This window comes from Talpa europaea (assembly GCF_964194135.1).
Source record: "Talpa europaea genome assembly, chromosome: 10".
Classification (NCBI taxonomy): Eukaryota; Metazoa; Chordata; class Mammalia; order Eulipotyphla; family Talpidae; genus Talpa; species Talpa europaea.
The window spans coordinates 63,104,862-63,126,163 of NC_140077.1; the positions used below are offsets into that span (position 1 = coordinate 63,104,862).

The 21,302-nt window shown below is 40.6% G+C and overlaps 1 protein-coding gene across 3 annotated transcripts in view; it reads left to right on the plus strand.

The window, feature by feature from the left end:
- SPECC1L (sperm antigen with calponin homology and coiled-coil domains 1 like) overlaps window positions 1–21,302 on the plus strand; it is a gene marked incomplete at both ends in the record, with an annotated part of 98,699 nt that overhangs the window by 44,667 nt on the left and 32,730 nt on the right. For all 3 annotated transcript variants that reach the window (XM_084244724.1, XM_084244722.1, XM_084244723.1), the window contains 3 exons: window positions 2,350–2,440; window positions 19,104–19,187; window positions 21,064–21,220. In XM_084244724.1, coding sequence (XP_084100850.1) covers window positions 2,350–2,440; window positions 19,104–19,187; window positions 21,064–21,220 — 332 coding nt within the window. The remainder of the gene's footprint in view (window positions 1–2,349; window positions 2,441–19,103; window positions 19,188–21,063; window positions 21,221–21,302) is intronic.

Sequence of the window (21,302 nt, forward strand, 5' to 3'; positions counted from 1 at the left end):
TTGGAGCAAAGAAAGTTTGTTCAATAAATGGTGCTGGGAAAACTGGGTCGCTACATGCAAAAGAATGAAGCTTGACCACTACCTGACACCATACACAAAAATCAACTCAAAATGGATTAAAGAACTAGACATAAGACCTGAAACCATAAAATATATAGAAGGAAATATAGGCGAAACACTACGTGATTTGCACATCAAAGACATCTTTACAAACACATCACCCAAAGCAGTGATAGTGAAGGCAAAGATAAACAGCTGGGACTACATCAAATTAAAGAGCTTCTGCACAGCAAAAGAGACAATAACAAAAACAAAGAGAAACCCACCAACTGGGAGAACATTTTTGCACCCAACACTAATGATAAAGGACTGATCACAAAAATCTGCAAAGAGCTGATGAGACTCAACAACAACAAAGAAAATAATCCAGTCAAAAAATGGGCAGAAGGGCCTCCCCGGTGGCGCAGCGGTTGAGCGCTGGGTTGCGAGGCTGCCCGCAGCCTCTGCAGCGCCGGTTCAATTCCCGGCTGCTCCCCGGCCACCAGAGGAGGGTCCCACATGGTGCGCAGACCTCTCCTGCCGCCCGCTGCTCCCCTCAGCAGTGTGCTTCGGTCCTTCTGCCTGCTCTGCTCCCTGCTCTGGCTCTGGTGAATTCTCTCACCCTCCCGCGCTTCTGACTGTACCCAGTGCATGTATAAACGAAACAGACGAACAAACAAATAAATAAATAAAACATGCCTCTATAAAAGAAAAAAAAAAATTTAAAAAAAAAATGGGCAGAAGAGCTAAAAAGAAACTTCTCTGAAGAGGAAATGCAAATGGCCAACAGGCATATGAAAAAATGTTCAACATCACTTGCCATCAGGGAAATGCAAATCAAAACTACCATGAGATACCATCTTACACCAGTGAGAATGGCACATATTAAAAAAACTAGCAACAACAAATGCTGGCGAGGGTGTGGAGAAAAAGGAACTCTTCTACACTGTTGGTGGGAGTGCAAACTGGTCCAACCACTGTGGAAAGCTGTGTGGAGATTTCTGGACCTACTAAACATAGAGCTTCCATATGATCCAGCAATTCCACTCCTAGGTATTTACCCAAAGGACACAGAAACATCAATTCCAAAGAACACCTGCACCCCTATGTTTATAGCAGCACTGTTTACAATAGCTAAGCTTTGGAAACAACCCAAAGCCCAAAAATAGATGACTGGATCAAGAAGATGTGGTACATATATACCATGGAATATTACTCAGCATTCAAAAAAGATAAACACATGCAATTTGCAGCAACATGGATGGCGCTGGAAGGGATCATGCTCAGCGAAATAAGCCAGAAAGAAAAAGAAAAATACCGGATGGTCTCACTCACAGCAGGAATCTAGAAAACTTAAATAAGGGACCAGGCAAATGATTAACTATAAGAAAGTGAAAATCAAAATCAACAAAAAAACTATGAACCAGAGACACTTTTAGGGGGGCGGGGGCGGGAGGGGAGGGATTGGGGTCAGAATGGGGGGGCTGCAATTGTATGGGGAATATAATAAAATTTAAAAAAAAAGATGAAATTACATTAAGTTAAAAAAAAAAAGAAGTTAGCTAGGTGAAAAGGGGCTAAGAAAAGGAAATAAGCTTGAGAAAAAGCAGAGACGGTAAACACCACAGTCTCTGTGGGAACAAGTGGTTTGGTGATACTTGAGCAGTATGTAAAGGTGATGGGAGATGAAGAAGGGCTAAGAGGTTTTTTAGGTATAGGTGGTAGATACTTATGGCTGCATGCAGAGGGGTGTACATAAGAGTTAGGAGCTGAGGAAGCCAGTGACAAAGCTGTTGCAGTAGTGCTGAGTTCAGATGACAGTTGTAGAGGGGCAGTTGTAGTAGGAGCACATCTGTATTTCACTAGTTGGTAGCTGACACGAAAGAATCCTTTTTAATCCAAACAGTGGGTTCACCCACAGAATACCACTGGTTGCCAGGGGTCAGGGAGCAGGAGGAAAGGTGTAATTGCATAAGGGCCAGAGGAGGAATCCTTGAGTATATGATGTCAGTATACTGGTTTGGTCATTGTACTAGAGGATTACGGGATGTTACTAACTAATGGGGCTAACTGGGTAAAGGGCACAGGAAGGGATCTTTCCATACTATTTTTTTTTAATGTATCTTGAGATCACTCTTTGTGTGTGTGTGTGTGTGTAGATGTTGTATCTTAATGTTTACTTCAGCCTTACTTTAACAGTGTAGAAGGAATTATGCAAATTTGTAACTAAATATTCTCTGCAACACTTGTGTTTTAAGCCCCAGCTCTAGATTTGACCTAACTTTGATACCTTTTACCTTATGATTTCAGAGACATTCCATAAGTGGACCAATTTCTACATCCAAACCCCTGACAACCCTGTCAGATAAGAGACCAAACTATGGGGAAATCCCTGTTCAAGGTACATCTCATCTGTTGTATAAGTAATAGTTCACTATTGTTACTAGATTTTTATTTTCTCATTTTTTGGCTAACTAAATTATTATTTCCTTTTTGCTTAACATTATTTCAACCTATCTGAAGTTAACTATTAATATTTTTTAATTGCAAATGGAGAGGTTAATTATTAATAAATGCATCTTGGAAGACAACTCTCAAAGTATTATAATGGGTAATAGAGAGTGTACACCACTGCTAGGCACTGTGTTTTCATGGTTGTTTGTTGGGTATGTATTGTTATCCCCATTTTACAGGTTCTGAAAATGAAGCTTCAAAAGGTTAACTAACACAGGTTAACATAGAAAATAACAGGCCCAGGTATCCTGATTCCAATGCCCATTCTTTTAATCGCTGTGCTCTATGTTGTTGTTTAGTGGAAGAAATGGAGACTCCAAAAGATGAGGTCCAGCAATTCTTTTGTGTACTTGAGAAGGGGCTTGCCCATTTCACACAGCCCCTATGATAGACCCAGCACCAGGACCCAGGTCTCCTACTTTTCAAGGCCAGGGCTCCTTCTGTTATGCCACACAGGCTGGCATTATGGCATGGTGCTCTAAAAGGCAGCACTTAACTTGGGAGTGGGGTGTTCACGCCTCAGGAGCCCTGGACACCTTTTAGCTCATACAGGCCAGTCACTTCCATGTGTTCTGCTCTGCATTCTCAGTTGTGGAAGTTAAGCTCATGGGGAGACTACAAGGTTTCAACAGCAGTGGGAAAATAATAAATAAAGATGAGGATTATTTCCTTAGTGAACCTAAAGGACTGTCTCCTTGGGTGCCAGGAACATCAAGGAAGGAAGGGTTTGGTTTAGCACTTGAACTGGCCCTATACCTGTCAGTCTTGGGTGTTCATATCAGTACATATCTAGAACAGTGAAACACAAGATGGTGTTGCTGCTACATTCCCTGCACAGAAATACGCCATCTACCCCTGCTTCTTGACTTCTGGTTCAGTCATCAGCTGTGACCCAAGATCACTTCTCCCATTAGAAGGTCCTTTTGCTAAGGGAACAAAGAATGAAAGGTTTAAAGTCTCTCTTTACATCTTTACCTCATTGCTTGTCTTACCTCCCAGATGTATCCACTAAGGACTACATGTGTGCTTGGTGCATGATCATCAGCTGCACATGTTTGTCCTAACTTGTTGACCTCTTTGGTACTGGTTCCTCATCTGTAAATTGGGAATGACTGAATACCTACCCCTTTCTTCCTGTGTTTTGTTACAATCTGCAATCAAGCCTTCTTCCTTACCGTCCACCAGAAATGCTTTCTTCAAGGTTGTCGGTGATGGTATGTAGCTAACCCAGTCAACTCTTAGTCCAAATCTGATGTGAACTGGCCTCTTCTGGGGTATTCTTTTTGGTTTCCATACCACACTCTTGTCTTCTTCCTGGCCACTCTTCCATCTCTTGGACTCATCCTTCTTGGCATGCCCCAGAGCTCAATCCTGGACTGTTATTCTCTGTTTCTGCTTACTTTGTTATTCTGTCTTATGACTGACTATTGTGTTCATGCTGAGTGCTGCCAAATTAATATTTCTAATCTGATGCTCTCCTCTGGACGCTGGACTCTCATATCCATTTGCCTACCTGACTTCTCCATTTTCATATTGAGTACTCTCAGACTAAGTGTATCCAGGACAAAATTTCCAGTTTCCCCAACCTGTTCTGCCCTTAACCTGTCATCTTCATCTCAGTTAAGGATGGGAGTCATCCTTAATCCCCTGCTTTGTCTTAGAGCTGTTGAGTTCTTTAGGACGTCCCATTGCCTCTACTTTCAAAATATACCTAGAATCGGAATATTGCTCTTCTCACTATTGCCACCTCCTCAGTTTAAGCCACCATCATCTCTTACCTGGATTCTGCCAAAAGATTCCTCATCCTTCTACAATCTATTAACTCCACAACTACCATGCTCTTGAAAAAATAGAGATTGGAACCTGTCATTTTACACAAAACCATCTACTAACTCCCTATTTCTTTCAGGAGAAAAGAAAAAAATTCTCTTATAACTACAAACCCCGCCAATTTGTCCTTAGTTGCCTCTCTGACTTCATCATCTTTCTCTCTTGGTCACTCTGCCCAACCATGTGGACTTGCTGCTGGCCCCTGGGCACGCCAGCACACTGCTGACTTATGAACCTTGCACTCACTCTTCTGCTGGAACACTCTGTCTGGGAGAAAGTGCCACTCCTGCTCTCCCTAAAGCGTTCATTCAGAGCTCTCCTCAGTGAGGCCCTGAATGCCACTTTTAAAACCGTAAACCACTCCCTCCTCTACATACCCCATTCTGTGATCTCTCTTCCCTTTAAAAAAAAAAAAAACAAACAAAACATTTTTAACCTTAGAATTTATCTCTTCTGATAAGTTTAACATTTATCACTTTAACATTTATCATCTTTCTTCCATTCTAGATCACTAGGCTCAGGAGGTGTCAGGGTTTTGGTTCTTTTTTGTTCACTGAGGCATCCTCAGCTCCAATAGTAGTATGGGGCTCCTGATAAAATCATAGCTAAAATAAAGGTCAAATCATATAAATGGCTTAACACAAGTTTGAGCCCATAGTAAATGCTCACTGCTAGAGTGTATGTATGAGCTTTTATTATGTGTACAGTTTTCCTTTGTTGCAAAGGTGGCTGAGAATGATGGCTCTTAATGAAATGCAAGAAGATTTCAGTGCATTGCAAGGCAACCATGTTCTTCAGGATTTTGCTTAGTTGTCAACTAGTGACTGAGAGTAGACATCCATACAAATTGTGTCCTGAACATCTTTAAAAGCTACTTGCATTGAGCGCAAAGATGGGAGGGTTCAGGAGCACCCCTACTCTGCTGCCTGTTGTGTGGGCTCCAGTTCTGTCAGTCAAGTCAGTCTTTTGACTTGCAGTTAGAGCCAAGTGTAGTTGGAATCAAAAACCAGGACGTCACAGCCTTTGGGCATGTATAACCCTGGGCCTATGACAGCCCTGTGAAAGAGACCCCTATCTGGAGAGATTTGAGGTGATCCTGGGATACCAGAGGATGCTCAGTCTTCAGACTACTGTTCACCACGGAGGGTGGGGATACTCCAATGAGCATCAACTTCTCCCTTCCAGATTCATCTTGATCAGCTCACAGCAAGGCAAGGTTTACGGGGAAAAAAATCAGTGTTTTGCAAACTTACCTGTTGGTAAGATTTATCTGAGTCCCTGGTAAAGTACAGAATCTATCTGGACTCACCACAAAAGGGAACTTGGAAACATCATTTTCACAAGTACCCCTAGATTCTTAGGAGAGGACAAATTTGGGAAACTGGATAAAGATTACCATTTTGTTTTTTTTCTATTACCTTGGTTTCTGTGGATGGGGGTACCAGGTATGGAAGGTCTGTGGGCTAAGGTTTTTATTTTTTATTTTTTTTTAATAATAAATTTTATTTATATATTCCCCCATACAATTGCAAAGGCCCCATTCTGACCCCAATCCTTCCCCTCCCGCCCCCCGCCCCCCAAAAAGTGTCTCTGGTTCATAGTTTTCTGTTGATTTTGATTTTCACTTTCTTATATTCATTTTCCTGGTCCCTTATTTAAGTTCTCTAGATTCCTGCTATGAGTGAGACCATCCGGTATTTTTCTTTTTCTTTTTGGCTTATTTCGCTGAGCATGATCCCTTCCAGCGCCATCCATGTTGCTGCAAATTGCATGTGTTTATCTTTTTTGAATGCTGAGTAATATTCCATGGTATATATGTACCACATCTTCTTGATCCAGTCATCTATTTTTGGGCATTTGGGTTGTTTCCAAAGCTTAGCTATTGTAAACAGTGCTGCTATAAACATAGGGGTGCAGGTGTTCTTTGGAATTGATGTTTCTGTGTCCTTTGGGTAAATACCTAGGAGTGGAATTGCTGGATCATATGTAAGCTCTATGTTTAGTAGGTCCAGAAATCTCCACACAGCTCTCCATAGTGGTTGGACCAGTTTGCACTCCCACCAACAGTGCAGAAGAGTTCCCTTTTCTCCACACCCTCGCCAACATTTGTTGTTGCTAGTTTTTTTAATATGTGCCATTCTCACTGGTGTGAGATGGTATCTCATGGTAGTTTTGGTTTGCATTTCCCTGATTACAAGTGATGTTGAACATTTTTTCATATGTCTGTTGGCCATTTGCATTTCCTCTTCAGAGAAGTTTCTTTTTAGCTCTTCTGCCCATTTTTTGACTGGATTATTTTCTTTGTTGTTGCTGAGTCTCATCAGCTCTTTGCAGATTTTTATGATCAGTCCTTTATCATTAGTGTTGGGTGCAAAAATGTTCTCCCAGTTGGTGGGGTTTCTCTTTGTTTTTGTTATTGTCTCTTTTGCTGTGCAGAAGCTCTTTAATTTGATGTAGTCCCAGCTGTTTATCTTTGTCTTCACTATCACTGCTTTGGGTGATGTGTCTGTAAAGATGTCTTTGATGTGCAAATCCCGTAGTGTTTTGACTATATTTCCTTCTATGTATTTTATGGTTTCAGGTCTTATGTCTAGTTCTTTAATCCATTTTGAGTTGATTTTTGTGTATGGTGTCAGGTAGTGGTCAAGCTTCATTCTTTTGCATGTAGCGACCCATTTTTCCCAGCACCATTTATTGAACAAACTTTCTTTGCTCCAATGCATAGTCTTTGCTCCTTTGTCAAAGATTAGTTGACCATAAATCTGTGGGTTTATTTCTAGATTTTCTATTCGATTCCATTGGTCTGTATGTCTGTTCTTGTTCCAATACCATGCAGTTTTGATGATTATGGCTTTGTAGTATAGTTTGAAGTCTGGGAGTGTGATGCCTCCATTTCCTTCTTTTTTTTTTTCAGTAGAGCTTTGGCTTTTCAGGGTTTTTGGTGATTCCATATGAATTTCATCAATAATTGTTCTATTTCTTTGAAGAATGCCATTGAGATTTTGATTGGAATAGCATTGAATCTGTATATTGCTTTTGGTAGGATGGCCATTTTAATAATGTTTATTCTTCCAATCCATGAGCAGGGGATGTCTTTCCATTTCTTTGTGTCTTCTTCTATTTCTTTTAACAGTGTTTTATAGTTTTCTTTGTATAGGTCCTTTACCTCTTTTGTTAGATTTATTCCCAAATATTTGATTTTTTTTGTTTCGATAATAAAAGGGATGGTTTTTTTGATTTCTTCTTCTTCAGATTTATTGTTTGTGTATAGGAAGGCTACTGACTTTTGCGTGTTGATTTTGTATCCTGCCACTTTACTGAACTGATTGATGAGTTGAATTAGTTTTTCTGTGGAGATTTTGGGGTTCTCTATGTATATTATCATATCGTCTGCAAATAGTGATAGTTTGACTTCTTCTTTTCCTATTTGGATTCCTTGGATGTCTTTCTCTTGTCTTATTGCTCTGGCTAGGACTTCCAGTATTATATTGAAAAGCAGTGGTGAGAGTGGACATCCTTGTCTTGTTCCAGATCTTAATGGAATTGCTTTCAGCTTTTCACCATTGAGAATGATACTGGCTGTTGGCTTGTCATAGATGGCCTTTATGATGTTGAGGTATGTTCCTTGTATCCCAAGAATTTCAAGGGCTTTTATCATGAATGGGTGTTGCACTTTGTCGAAAGCTTTCTCAGCATCTATTGATATTATCATATGGTTTTTATATTTCTTTTTGTTGATGTGTTGGATAACGTTGATTGATTTTCGGATGTTAAACCATCCTTGTGCCCCTGGAATGAATCCTACTTGGTCGTGGTGAATTATCTTATGGATACATTGTTGGATTCTGATAGCTAAAATTTTATTGAGGATTTTTGCATCAGTGTTCGTTAGGGAGATTGGCCTATAGTTTTCCTTTTTTGTGTTGTCCTTATTCGGTTTTGGTATTAGTGTAATGTTGGCTTCATAGAACGTGTTTGGTATTGTCCCTTCCTTCTCAATTTTTTGGAAGAGTTTGTGAAGGATAGGCACTAATTCGTCTCTGAATGTTTGGTAGAATTCATTTGTAAATCCATCAGGTCCTGGGCTTTTGTTTTTGGGGAGGTTTTTGATTACCATTTCAATTTCGCTGCTTGTAATTGGTCTGTTTAGGTGTTCTATTTCTTCTTTATCTAGCTTTGGGTGATTGTAGAGTTGTAGGAATTTGTCCATCTCCTCTAGATTGTTGAACTTGTTTCCATATAACTGTTCATAGTAGTTACTGATTATTCTTTTGATTTCTGCTGTGTCCGTTGTGATTTCTCCTCTTTCATTGATGATCCTGTGTATTTGTGCTTTCTCCCTTTTTTCCTTTGTGAGCCTGGCTAGGGGTTTGTCTATTTTATTGATTTTTTTCAAAGAACCAGCTCTTGGTTTCATTGATCTTTTGGATTGTTTTTTTAGTTTCAATTTCATTTATTTCTGCTTTGGTTTTTATTATTTCTTTTCTTCTACTGGTTTTGGGGTTTTTTTTGTTGTTCTTTTTCTAGATCTTTGAGCTTCGAGATTAGGTTGTTTCTTTGAGTTCTTTCTTGTTTTTTGAAGTGAGCTTCTATTGCTATGTATTTTCCTCTTATTACTGCTTTTGCTGCATCCCATACATTTAGGATATTGGTGTCCTCCTTGTCATTCAATTCAAAGAATTTTTTAATTTCTTCTTTGATCTCCTCGTTAGTCCAGTGGTCTTCCAGTAGTGTGGCTTTTAATCTCCATGAGGTAGGATAGTTCCTTGCCTTCTTTTTATGATTTATTTCTAGTTTGATGCCTTCGTGGTCAGAAAAGATGGTTGGTATGATTTCAATCTTGGTGTATCTGTTGATGTTTGTCTTGTGCCCCAGTATGTGATCGATCCTGGAGAATGATCCGTGTGCGCTTGAGAAAAATGTGTACTCCGTTTTTTTTTGGGTTTAGTGTTCTATAGATGTCTGTTAAGCCCAAATGCTCTAGGTCCTTATTTAGAGCTTTAGTTTCTTTACTTATTTTTTGTCTTGTTGATCTATCCATTGTTGATAGTGGTGTGTTGAAGTCTCCCACTACGTATGTGTTTTCTCTGATGTCTGTTTTCAGAGAGGACAACAGTTGTCTGATATATTTTGGTGCTCTTTCGTTTGGTGAGTATATGTTAATGAGTGTTATTTCTTCTTGAAGTATTGTCCCCTTAATCATAATGTAGTGACCACTGGGGTCTCTTTTTATTTTTTTGAGTTTGAAGTCTGTTTTATCTGATATAAGTATAGCTGTTCCTGCTTTCTTTTTTGGCCCATTTACTTGTAGGATTGTTTCCCATCCTTTGACTTTGAGCCTATTTTCATCTTTTGTAGCTAAATGTGTTTCCTTGAGACAGCAAAAGGTTGGGTTTTGTTTCTTAATCCAGGCTGCAACTCTGTGTCTTTTTATTGAAGAGTTTAGTCCATTTACATTTAGAGTTAATATTGATATGTTAGCATCTGTATTTGCCATTATGTTTGTCTTTCCTTTGATTTTATTTATTTATTCTTTTAATAACTTTTTTTTTTTTTTTTTGGTCTTCTTTCGTTGTTATTCGTCCCTCTGTGGTTCTGGCTTTAGGATTCCTTATAGTATTTTTTGGAGTGGGGGTTTAGCCGTAATGAAATTCCGGAGTTTCTCTTTGTCTGGGAAGGTCCATATTCTTTCTTCATGGAGGAAAGAGAGCTTTGCGGGATAGAGTATTCTTGGTTGGCATCTGTTTTCTTGGAGTCTGTTGACTATGTCCCTCCACTCTCTCCTTGCCGTAGTGTTTCTTCAGAGAAGTCTGATGTCAGCCTGATTGGTTTTCCTTTGAATGTTATCTGTTTCTTCCCTCTTGTCAGCTTCATTATTTTTTCCTTGTCCTGGATTCTTGGGAGCTTTACTATTATGTGTCTTGCTGTGTTTTTCCTTTCGTCGTGGAAGTTTGGTGTTCTTCTTGCTTCTTGTATATCAATTTTCAGCTCCTTCTTCGCATTTGGGAAGTTCTCTTCAATTATATCCATGAATATTTTCTCTGTTCCTACATCTCTCTCCTCTCCTTCTGGAATTCCTATAACTCTTATATTTCCTTTCCTCATGGAGTCAGATAGTTCCCGAAGTCTTTCTTCATTCTTTTTCCTTCGTACTTCTCTTTCCTTTTCTGTTTTGGTTCTTTTTATTTCTGTGTCTTCAAGATTACTTATTCGTTCTTCCATTTCATCTATTCTGCTTTCATTGCTTTTCCCAGAGTTCTTTAGTTCCTCCATTAATTCTTTGATCTCCTGCATTTCTTTTACTTCCCTCTTTAGGGACTCAATTTCCTTCTTCTGATCTATCACTTTTTTATTCATGGCAATTTTAAATTCTCTTTCTGGAAGGCTCAGAAGTTCTTCCAAGTTGCTGTCGTTGCAATCTGGGGAGTGGTTTTCTTTTTGTGGTGTGCTTCTTTCCTGATGAGTTGTTAGGTTGCGTGTGGTTCTTCTACTCCCTACTGTCTGTTTTCTAATTTGTAGTATGCGTTGGGACACTGTGTTGCTCGGACTGACTGGCATCTTGGGTGAACTTCTCCGCTCCCCTCTGGCTCTTCCAGGAGCCATCTCTGTCTTCTGGGGGAGCTTTCTGCTGGTTTTAGGCAGTTTTTACTGAAGAAATGTCCCTGTTCTAAAATGGCGAAGCGGGATGCAGTCCCTGCGCCTCCGGTTTCAGGCACACTCTTCTGCGCACCCAGTCTGCCCCAGACGTGGGTGCCTGTTCCCTCTGTGGGCTCAGACTGCTGGTCGGAAGGGGCCTGGCGTGGGCTAACTTCCCGGCTGGCCACTGGGTCCTCCAGAAGCCTTCTGCCCTTTTCAAGCAGTCTTAAGAAATTTCCTGTTCTATGGGGTGTTAGTGACTTTTTTTTTCCTGGTCGCTAGGTGGCGCCAGAGATCTCTCCTATTGTCCTTGGGGGGCTGTTTTTCGCCTCCCCCCACCCCGTGGGACAGGGAACAGAGCGGGAATGGTAGGGTACACCTCAACAGCTTTGGGGTGCTGTGTCTGCCTTGTGCCCCACCATCGTGGAGAACCTTCGCCACGAATTTTCGTGCCCCGGGTCTCAGTTCAAAGCCCTCAGTTCTAGGACGCGGGCTGTAGCCCAGTTCAGTGGCGCGGGAATGGCGCCTTTTGCACCGCTCCCGTGCCTGGGCGCCTGGCTCCTGCTTACTCAGGGAGGGACCTTCACCTCAGTGAGGACCTCCACGCGTCTCCCCGCAAGCCTAGGTCGCAGGCGCGGGGACCTGGGCAGCCGTGATCCAGGTCTGCACTTGCTTTTCAAGCGCGCCCAGCGCGCAGCTTTTCCGCGCAAGCTTACCAGCAGCCCGGGCTGTTTGCGCGTCTCCCGGGGTCTTTGTTCTTCTCTAATGGCGCCCGGAGCCGCTCACCGCCGCGGCGAATCCTGCAGGGTTCTCCGCAGCTCCCGTTCACGGGGTGTGGTGGCTGCAATAGTTCCTTTCCACTCACACTCCCGCTTGCTGCGTCGTTTGTTCTTGTTGGCCGTTTTGGTTTGTTGTTTTCCTCCTCTCTGCCGGTCGGAGAGTCGGAGAGTGCCACCTCTGTGGGCGGGGGAGGGGAGCAGGGTTCTGGGCTAAGGTTTTTAAAGACATGTGTTAAGTCTCCGGAGCTCTACTGATATTTTCTCCTGATTAGGTTAAGGTTATGTGCTATTTGGGAGGACACCACAAAGGTGCATCACATTATGGGGTACATGATGTTGATGTGTCTTATTACTGGTGATGTTAACCTCAATCACTTGGTTAAGTCGGTAATTAATACATACTCTATTAATAAATACTCTATTCCTGTTTAATTTTTTTCTCATTGCTGTTTACCTCTAACAGTTATTACTGTGGTATTGTAGTAGTGACTTTCTCATTTCTTCATTCCTTCTGTAAGAAATTATATTATTATAATATATGCATTACTCTATTTACTGTTAGAGTATTTATTTGTATTAGTTTAGGCTTATGTGTATTTAGTTTATTCTTTGGGTCATGATCTACTATTGTTGTTATTTATTTTGTTGCTCAAGTTATTCGGGCTTTGGCCATTGGGAGCTCTTAACATTGACTCTTTGTTCTTTTTTTTTTTGATAGAGGCATGTTTTATTTATTTATTTGTTTTGTTTATACAAGCACTGGGTACTGTCAGAAGCGCGGGAGGGTGAGAATTCACCAGAGCCAGAGCGGGGAGCAGAGCAGGCAGAAGGACCGAAGCACACTGCTGAGGGGAGCAGCGGGCAGCAGGGGAGGTCTGCGCGCCACGTGGGACCCTCCTCCGGTGGCCGGGGAGCAGCTGGGGATCGAACCGGCGTCGCAGAGGCTGCGGGCAGCCTCGCAACCCAGCGCTCAACCGCTGAGCCACCAGGGAGGCCCTCTTTGTTCTTTTGTTACCACTCCCCAACACCCCTTCACATCACACCTTACTTTAGGGTACCAAGGGATGCTCCAGAATTATTTTTTTTCCTGCACCTCTTGATTTTTTTTCTTTAGAGAATATTACTTAGAAAAAATCCTGGCAGCTAAACATGCTAGTTGCTACTGAAATTTCACTGCCTCTATTCCCTCTCTGGATAGAGCTGGGAAAATTGTATATCTGCATACCAGTACATACAAACACACATGTAACTGTTTTGTCTATCCAAAACCATGCCTCTGATTCTGAACAAGCACCAAAGGGTACTTTCTAGCTTTTTCCCTTTCCTAATCTGTAACTTCTTTCTCTAGACTGAGAAACCTGATTCTCATTATCTACAGTATATTTACTTTTTTTGTTGTTGTTTACCTCTATTATACATAGTAATTTCAAAATTGCTAAACCATACCCCTATGGGGAGCCAATTTACTGACTAGAGTACAGTGTTTGTGTATGGTTCTTTTTGTAGTTAGCCTTAGGGCATCCAGTCAGAATACCCCATAGTTACTTAGGTCAGCTCCTTTTATCACTGCTCCCTTCAATGTGATTATGTCATGTTTTTATAGTACTTAAATTAATTTTGTCATGGTCTGAATTTCACACAGACCCTCACTCCAACTACAGTTGATTTTTTTTTTATAATAAATTTTATTTTTATATTCCCCATACACTTGCAACACCCCCATTCTGACCCCAATCCCTCCCCTCCCACCCCCCACCCCCCAAAAAGTGTCTCTGGTTCATAGTTTTTTGTTGATTTTGATTTTCACTTTCTTATAGTTATTCATTTTCCTGGTCCCTTATTTAAGTTTTCTAGATTCCTGCTATGAGTGAGACCATCCGGTATTTTTCTTTTTCTTTTTGGCTTTTTTTTTTTTTTTTAATACACCATAAAATTCATTCTGTGTTCTGTGCCTTGTAGGGTGTTTAGCAGCATAGCATCCCTGGCCTCTGCTGTGTGATAGTAACCACCCTCTAAGGTACCTATGGTTCTCCTACTCCCCAATTGTGATGGCCAAAAATGCCTCCAGACATTGGCATATGTACCTTGGGGGGAAGGGTCAGAATTTCCCCTAGTTGAGTTCTAAAGCTAGGATTTTCACAGTTTTATTTGATTTCAGTAGAGAGGTGTTCCAACATCTGTGCCATATCTGAGTCTGGTTTATTGATTACTTGGTGTCTTGATAAAGTGAGCTGAATATGTTGGGGGTTTTTTTTTTAGCTTTTTGTCTATTTCATTATTTTGGTTGAATGCTGGACATCATGGTAATGTAGCTTGCACAGTAAATTGATTTTTGTCTTGACATGGACACCTTTTTCCTTCTGCTATGATTTAATTATGAGAGTCCATATTTATCTACTCAAGAGGTGGGCTTGGTTTGAATTTTGTTGTTATTGTGATTGCCCTCAGGGCACTGCAGGCTTCCAATTACTCTATTAATACTTTGTGTTTAAAGTGGGGTTTGTGTTCCAGAGGATTTTTCTCAATGTCTGCCCCAAAAGTTTAACTCTAGGCTGTCCTTTGCATTGGATTTTAGGGAAGACCTTTCTCATATTTTTATGACTCTGTCAGCTGATATTTCCTATTTGTTCATTTGTTGAGAAAAGTTTTCTTTACAACATTGAGCATATTTTTAACAGCTGCTTTAAAATGTTTTTCTGCTAATTCCAACATATAACTAATTTTCAGATTTCCATTTCTTTTGGTCATGGGTCATTTTTTCCTCTTTTTTTTAATTTTTATTTTTTTGTATTGTCTCATAATTTTAAAATGTATCTTAGGCATTGTGAATCACATACTTAGAGGTTCTGGATTCTACCATGTTCCTCTGCAGAAAATAGGTTTCTATTTTAGCAAGCAGTTAACTTGGTGCACCCCAAACGCGAACCTCTCCGCTGCAGTTGAAATATGTGTTAGTTGTTTTGTCGTTAATTCAGCTTCTTGGAATTTAAGTGCTTGCAGATTTCAGAAGTCATGAGAGATTTGGGTAGAATTTGTATACAGAATTCATGACTCTTTTCTTTCTGGTATTTCACCTACCCCCTCATTTTTCAGCAACTTTAGTTGTCACAAGATAGTCCTCTGGTTCTTCTTCTGGAAGACTATGGACTTTCTAATTTTAACTGCCCTATTTGGCCTCATCTGAGGCATACATACATGCCTACTGCCTTAACTGGGAAATTCACCCAAGATTATTTCATTCTTTCGAGTGTAGATTCCTTTCATTTTCTGCTTGCTTTTGGTTGATCTTTAGTGCTTTTAAGTAGCTGGTTTTCTTTTTTTTTTTTTTAATTTGTTTTCAGTGGGAGTTTTGGTTCATCTGAAACTACTCCTCTGTGAACAGACATTGGATTTTAGGCTCCGAGTTTGTTTGTTTTGTGGGACCCTCGCAGGTGGCCGGGGAACGAACCGGTGCTGCAGAGGCTACAGGCACCTCTGTGCCACCAGGGGAGGCCCTAGGCTCCAAGTTTTTAACCCACAATTGCCTGTAAATTTTACTTAGGAAACAATAAAGGAACAACGGTCTATACCTATTTCTTTGATTTGTAAAATAAGAAAATTGAGTAGCAGACCTAGATGCTTGTGTTAGTTATTGCTCTCCATCTCCCTGGTACCAGCCACATGCAAGGCATCCTGTCAATTCCCTGTATAGTCTAACTCATCACCCTCTGTGTATTGTAACCCTTCTAGTCCATTGCAGCCAGAAGGATGTTGACCAGAAAAACCTTCCCTGACTCCCCAATGCCAAGGGTGAAGTTCAGCCTACTTAACTTGACCTGCATCTCCTGCACCACTGCCCTCACCCAGCCTGACCCTCCCATCCTGCCTGTGCAGCTTCACCTGCTCCTCACTTTCCCTTGCCCTCTAAATATTGCTGTCCTGGATTTCTTTTGGTGTATTCTGAACACTCAGCCTGAACACTTCTCCAAGCTTCTTTTACCTTAATAAGAGCTGTTAATTATCCTTCTAGTCTTAATTGAGATGTCATTTCCTAAAAAGCCTCTCTGGACCTCACCTCATGAGCAGGTCACATCCACTGCTGTGTTCCCACAGCCCCTTATACTTGTTCTTTCCTAGCATCCCTCACTCATAATGATTTTTTAAATGTCTGCCTTCTGCTCTAACCTCCAAGTTCATGAGGGTAGGTTTCCTGTCTTTCTTCCTTTTTTTGATCTTTGCACCAAGCTCACTGTGGCATGTAGTGAATAGCCAAATTATTTTTGTTGAATGAATGAATTAATTAATAGATCAAAGACAAGAATAGCTCCAAATGGCAATAGACCAGACTCTACTAATATAAAATATAATCTTTCCTGCCTGGTACACTCATCTGTAACATACTAATCTTATTTCCTGAGAATAAACTAACAGTTTGACATGAAGATGGAATCCAGCCCCATTACTGCAATAGTAAATGGACATGTGTGCTTTCTGTGACAAGTGCCTCTGGGCAAGTTTGAGTCTCATATGAAAATACCTCATGAAATGGCAGTAGATTGTGTCATACCTTTTGAAAATTGTTAGTTACTTTTCAAAAGAATAACCTAGTAGGGCTTTTAGTACCACTTTGTGCATTTTCAGAAAATAGGTGCTGGTCTATCTTAGAGATTGTCTGCAAATTGAGACAGACTTGCATCCTTAGACATTCAGTAAGAAAAAGACTTAACCAGGTATTGGGCAAAAGTATCAGCAATAAATTTCATGAGCTTTTTTCTCCAGCATGTGCCTTTAGTGTGCTATGTAAAAGAGAAAGAAATAAGGCAACTTAAAATCTCTTTCCATATAGGGAATGAAAAAAGTGTGTGCCTTAGCTTTCATATTTTGTTTCAATCCATTTGTCTTTATTACCTTTGTTTTCACTTTCTTCTTCTTTTTAAAAGATTTATTTATTTATGCATACAAGAATGGGTACAGGCCAGAGGTGTGGGGGGTGAGAGGATTCATTAGAGACGGAGTAGGGAACAGAACAGGCAGAGTGACTGAAATACACTGCTGAGGGGAGCAGCGGGCCAGTCAGGAGAGGTCTTCTGCGCCATGCGGGTCACCTCCCTCACCAGGGATTGAACTCATGTTGCAGTGCCTGCGGATAGCTTCATAGGTTGTATCTAAACCCCTTGCACCACCAGGGAGGCCCCCACTTTCTTCTTTTTCTGTGTTCTTCTTTGAGAGGTGAAGATTTTAGGGAAATGAGCATAGTTTCATAATTGTAGAATGGAAAATTTGATTAAATTAAAATGCTGATTTCTGTTTCCTACTATTTCCGTGTTCTGCTAATTTTGTTTTGTCTGTCAGACTTTGTGCATAATATGCTCTTCCTGTGAGGATGAAAGCCAACTGCGACAGGGTTCAGAATTTTGATTAATGCTTGCTTATAGGCACTTTGTACAGAGGTGATGTTTGTTCAAGATAAGAAAGTTGTAATGACGCTAAGCTGTATAAGTCCTGTCTTCATTAAGAAAGTACGTTCTGTCCTTCCCACTTTTCCTCTCCAAAGTAGTATATAATTACAGCCAAATATTCCTCAATGCCTAGATAATAAATTTTGGAATGAAAGATGTGCCGTCCTTGAAAGAAAATGCCATATGCCATTATTTTAGATTTCATGATATTTTGAGAGGGAGTATTTTTCAAATTGTCAGTTCTTGAAAAGAAGTGGTGAATGACCTTTTTAATTGTTGTGTGATGAATCTTGCCTTCCTCTTGTTAAAATATGCTTGCCTAAGGACATTCTTAGACAGAAAACTAGCAATTTTTATTAAGAACAGAGGAGGTAATTTCCCTCATATTAATCACATATCCTCAATGTATACCCCTGACCAAACAGAACACATCTCCTCTGTCCTTGCATTTGTTGTCCTGGTAGCCCTAGGTAAGAAGTATGCAGCAAGGGTCTTCACTTGGGGCTTCGCTGTGGGGGAGTAGTTCGTAGGTCATAGGGAAGTGAAGTTGAAGCTAGACCAAAGTACACAAAGTTAGTCAAGTGGAGGAGGGGTCTAGGAGGCTTGTGCCAATGTTCAAGGAACTCAAGAAACTCCAGAGATGGCTATGTTTAGAGAGCAAGGGTGGAGTAGAACCAGGCGAGGCTGTAAACACAAGCAGTAGAGGTAGTATCTATGTCCTTCCCTGCATGTTCAAAAATATGATGCTTCCTTGTCTTCAGACTGAAGTCCACATACCAGGTAAACAAGGCTCTTATTAGTCAGCTTCAGCCTCCCGTAAAGCCCCCATTCCTGCTGTCCTCTGTTTTCCAAGTACTGCCGTGTCTTAGCCACACTAGGATTTTATTATCCTCTAGCTTGAATATCCCTATACCTTTGCTGTGATTATTATCTGTCTACAATATCATTCCCCATCCCTGTCCTCTACTAGTAAAACCCAGTTTTAATGCCATTCTATTGTCAAAGCATTTCCTGTTGCCTGAAATCAAAGTGAATGGCTTCTCCCTCTGATTTGATAACATTTTGCATTCTTTATTCTAATTATCCCATCCTGACTTGTCTGTGGTTGCATTTATGTATTGCTTCACCACTAAATGTAGGCACATAAGGGCAAGGCTTTTATTCAGATTGTACTTTGAGACCTGGCAGCACTGGAGTTGGGGGTCTTGGGGGGTTTCTTTGAATTTTGGTTCTATTGCACCAAAGAAGTAAGAAGTACTCTGCAATACAGAAATATTTTATTCAAACTGTGCTGAATGTCTCAGCCCTAGGAAGCATCGAATGAAATGTTTTACCGTGTTCCTTGTCTGTGGAAGTTGTCTTACATAAATGGAATGTATGGGGGAATTGTTGAAGTGTCCTGGATTGTGAGGCTCTTGGGTGAGAGGGCTAGAGCTCACCTTCCTGCCACCTTTGTTACTTCTAAATTCAATGTCAGGGGCCTCCCCGGTGGCGCAGCGGTTGAGCGCTGGGTTGCGAAACTGCGCGCGGCCTCTGCGGCGCCGGTTCCATCCCCGGCTGCTCCCCGGCCACCAGAGGAGGGTCCCACATGGCGCGCAGACCTCTCCTGCCGCCCGCTGCTCCCCTCAGCAGTGTACTTCGGTCCTTCTGCCTGCTCTGCTCCCCGCTCTGGCTCTGGTGAATTCTCTCACCCTCCCTTCCGCACTTCTGACTGTACCCAGTGCATGTATAAACAAAACAAACAAACAAACCAGCAAACAAATAAAATAAAGCATGCCTCTATAAAAAAAAAAAATTAAAAAAAAAAAAAAAAAAAAATAAATTCAATGTCAGATTTCTTTATTGTGACCTTTACTTCCTTGTGCAGAGCATCTATTAAGAACATCTTCAACCAGCCGACCTGCTTCCCTGCCAAGAGTACCTGCCATGGAAAGTGCCAAGACCATCTCAGGTAATGACTTTTATCTGAAATTTCCCTTGAAAATACTCTTCCAGAGTATGGAATGCTTTCTCTTTAGACTTATTTACCTTACAACCATTTATTTAACTTTACTTGCCTCTTTAGTTCTTGAGTTGATTATTTTTCACTGGGAATTTCCCTGTTTTATCTTACAGGTTCTATAGAAATCACATTCCATAGCCTGCATTAAAACAACAAAAAAATCTAGTCACTTCATTCATTTTACAAGTACTTATTAAGTGCCTATACTGGGTTAAATGATATGGTGAAAATACAGCTTCATGAAAACTTGATATAATTATGAAAGATTAGAACATTTATCCCAAAGTTCGTCATGACTGTTTTTGAAGTTATTTCAGAGCATGTTAAGAATTCTCTGGAAGTCAGTTTTTTCCAGTTTGATGAAGTTACCCAATAGTGAATTTGGTGAGCATACTATGTATTAGAACTAAATCTTCAGTTCTTTATTTGCTCACAGTATGTTCCCTTTGTGGCTTTTACTTACCCTAATAGCTGAACAATCAGACCAGTAAAGGAGAAATTCCTCTAAGTATCCCTCAGTTGACGTCCCACTTGTATGTAGATTTAAGTTAACACAGTTCTTGTATATCAGAGCTGGGTCCAGGGTGGAAAGTCTAGCTGAAACTACTATTCTAATACCTTTTCCTATGACAGAGTTCTTCCTATTCTTCCTTGGTCTGTTTCCTCTGCTTTTTATAAAGTTCTGAAAGATTTTCTCATTCAATTTCTGAGTACACGACTTAGAAGAAACTGCTGATTTAAGGCACACAGATCCAACATTGAAAGGAAAAACAAGAGTACTTACAAAATAATGCCACAAATATATAAGCCCATCATCTAAGATAACATAATCAGAGAAAGCATCTGTCTCCTCTGAATCTTCAAAGACATCATTTTACTAATGCAGAGTCAGACTCTACTTATGGTTATCCTAAAATCATCAGGAAAAGTTTAGCCAATTAGATGGGGAAAGTTTCAGTAATCAGGTGAAAAATGACTGATACACAACATTGATTGCATTATAACCAACACGGGTGACTCAGTTGCTGGCGCCTGCATATATATCCAGTATATCCTAAAATGAGAGAGAATTTGTCTCAGGAAGGAACTTTGTCTCATCTCACTTCTCACTGTGCTCAACCTAGCATCCTGAGCACCTGCTCATACTCAGCCCATGCTTGTTAGAAACCTGCTTTTGTTGTGGCTCTGTTTTTAACGGCTGAAGTGACACTTCTACTTAACAGTTTTCAGAACTTTCTGTAATTCTAACAAGGTACGGCGTCTTACTATGCCAGACTTTCAAAGCAAGGACTGTTCTGGTTGGTATTACGTCCCACTAGTTGACTTGATGCCTTTTGGTTTACTGTTGATCTCACTGATTTATGCCTTTTGAATTATAACATGAATCAGAGTTAAGTGGCATCCTGTAATAAGGTAGCTCTTTTCTTTATGTCCATTTACAACAGTATTTTTGGCAAAATTCAGAAGTTGTGTTGACTTGGTTGTTAGGTATTGCTTTAATCAGCCTTTTGTTTATAATTGTATTTTGTAATTAAGTGAACATTTGTGGAGTGCTCATTGTGTGCTACTTAGGTGAAGTGAGTCTTACAGGGATGAATAAGACTCCTTGTCTTCAGAGTCTCTGAGGTTCAGTGCATATTTTGACTGTTCTACCTTATTATGGTTTTTCTTTTATGAAAAAGAAAAAGAAACCCAACCTTATCAATAAGATAAAATGTTCCATTTTCCTCCCATATGATAGTTTCTACTGTTTTTGGAACCTGCTGAATAAAATATTTAAACTGTTTTTGCTATAAAATGCATAATGACTATTTCTCACAATCAGTGTCTCGACGAAGTAGTGAAGAGATGAAACGAGACATCTCTGCACCAGAAGGAGCGTCGCCAGCTTCTCTTATGGCTATGGGGTCCACATCACCACAGCTTTCCCTGTCCTCCTCTCCCACAGCATCTGTGACCCCCACCACTCGAAGCCGCATAAGGTAGAGAACAGTAAATATGAATAACACACAAGGAAAGAAAAAAAAATCAGCGCTCAAATGCTGTTATTTTACATCCCGAATA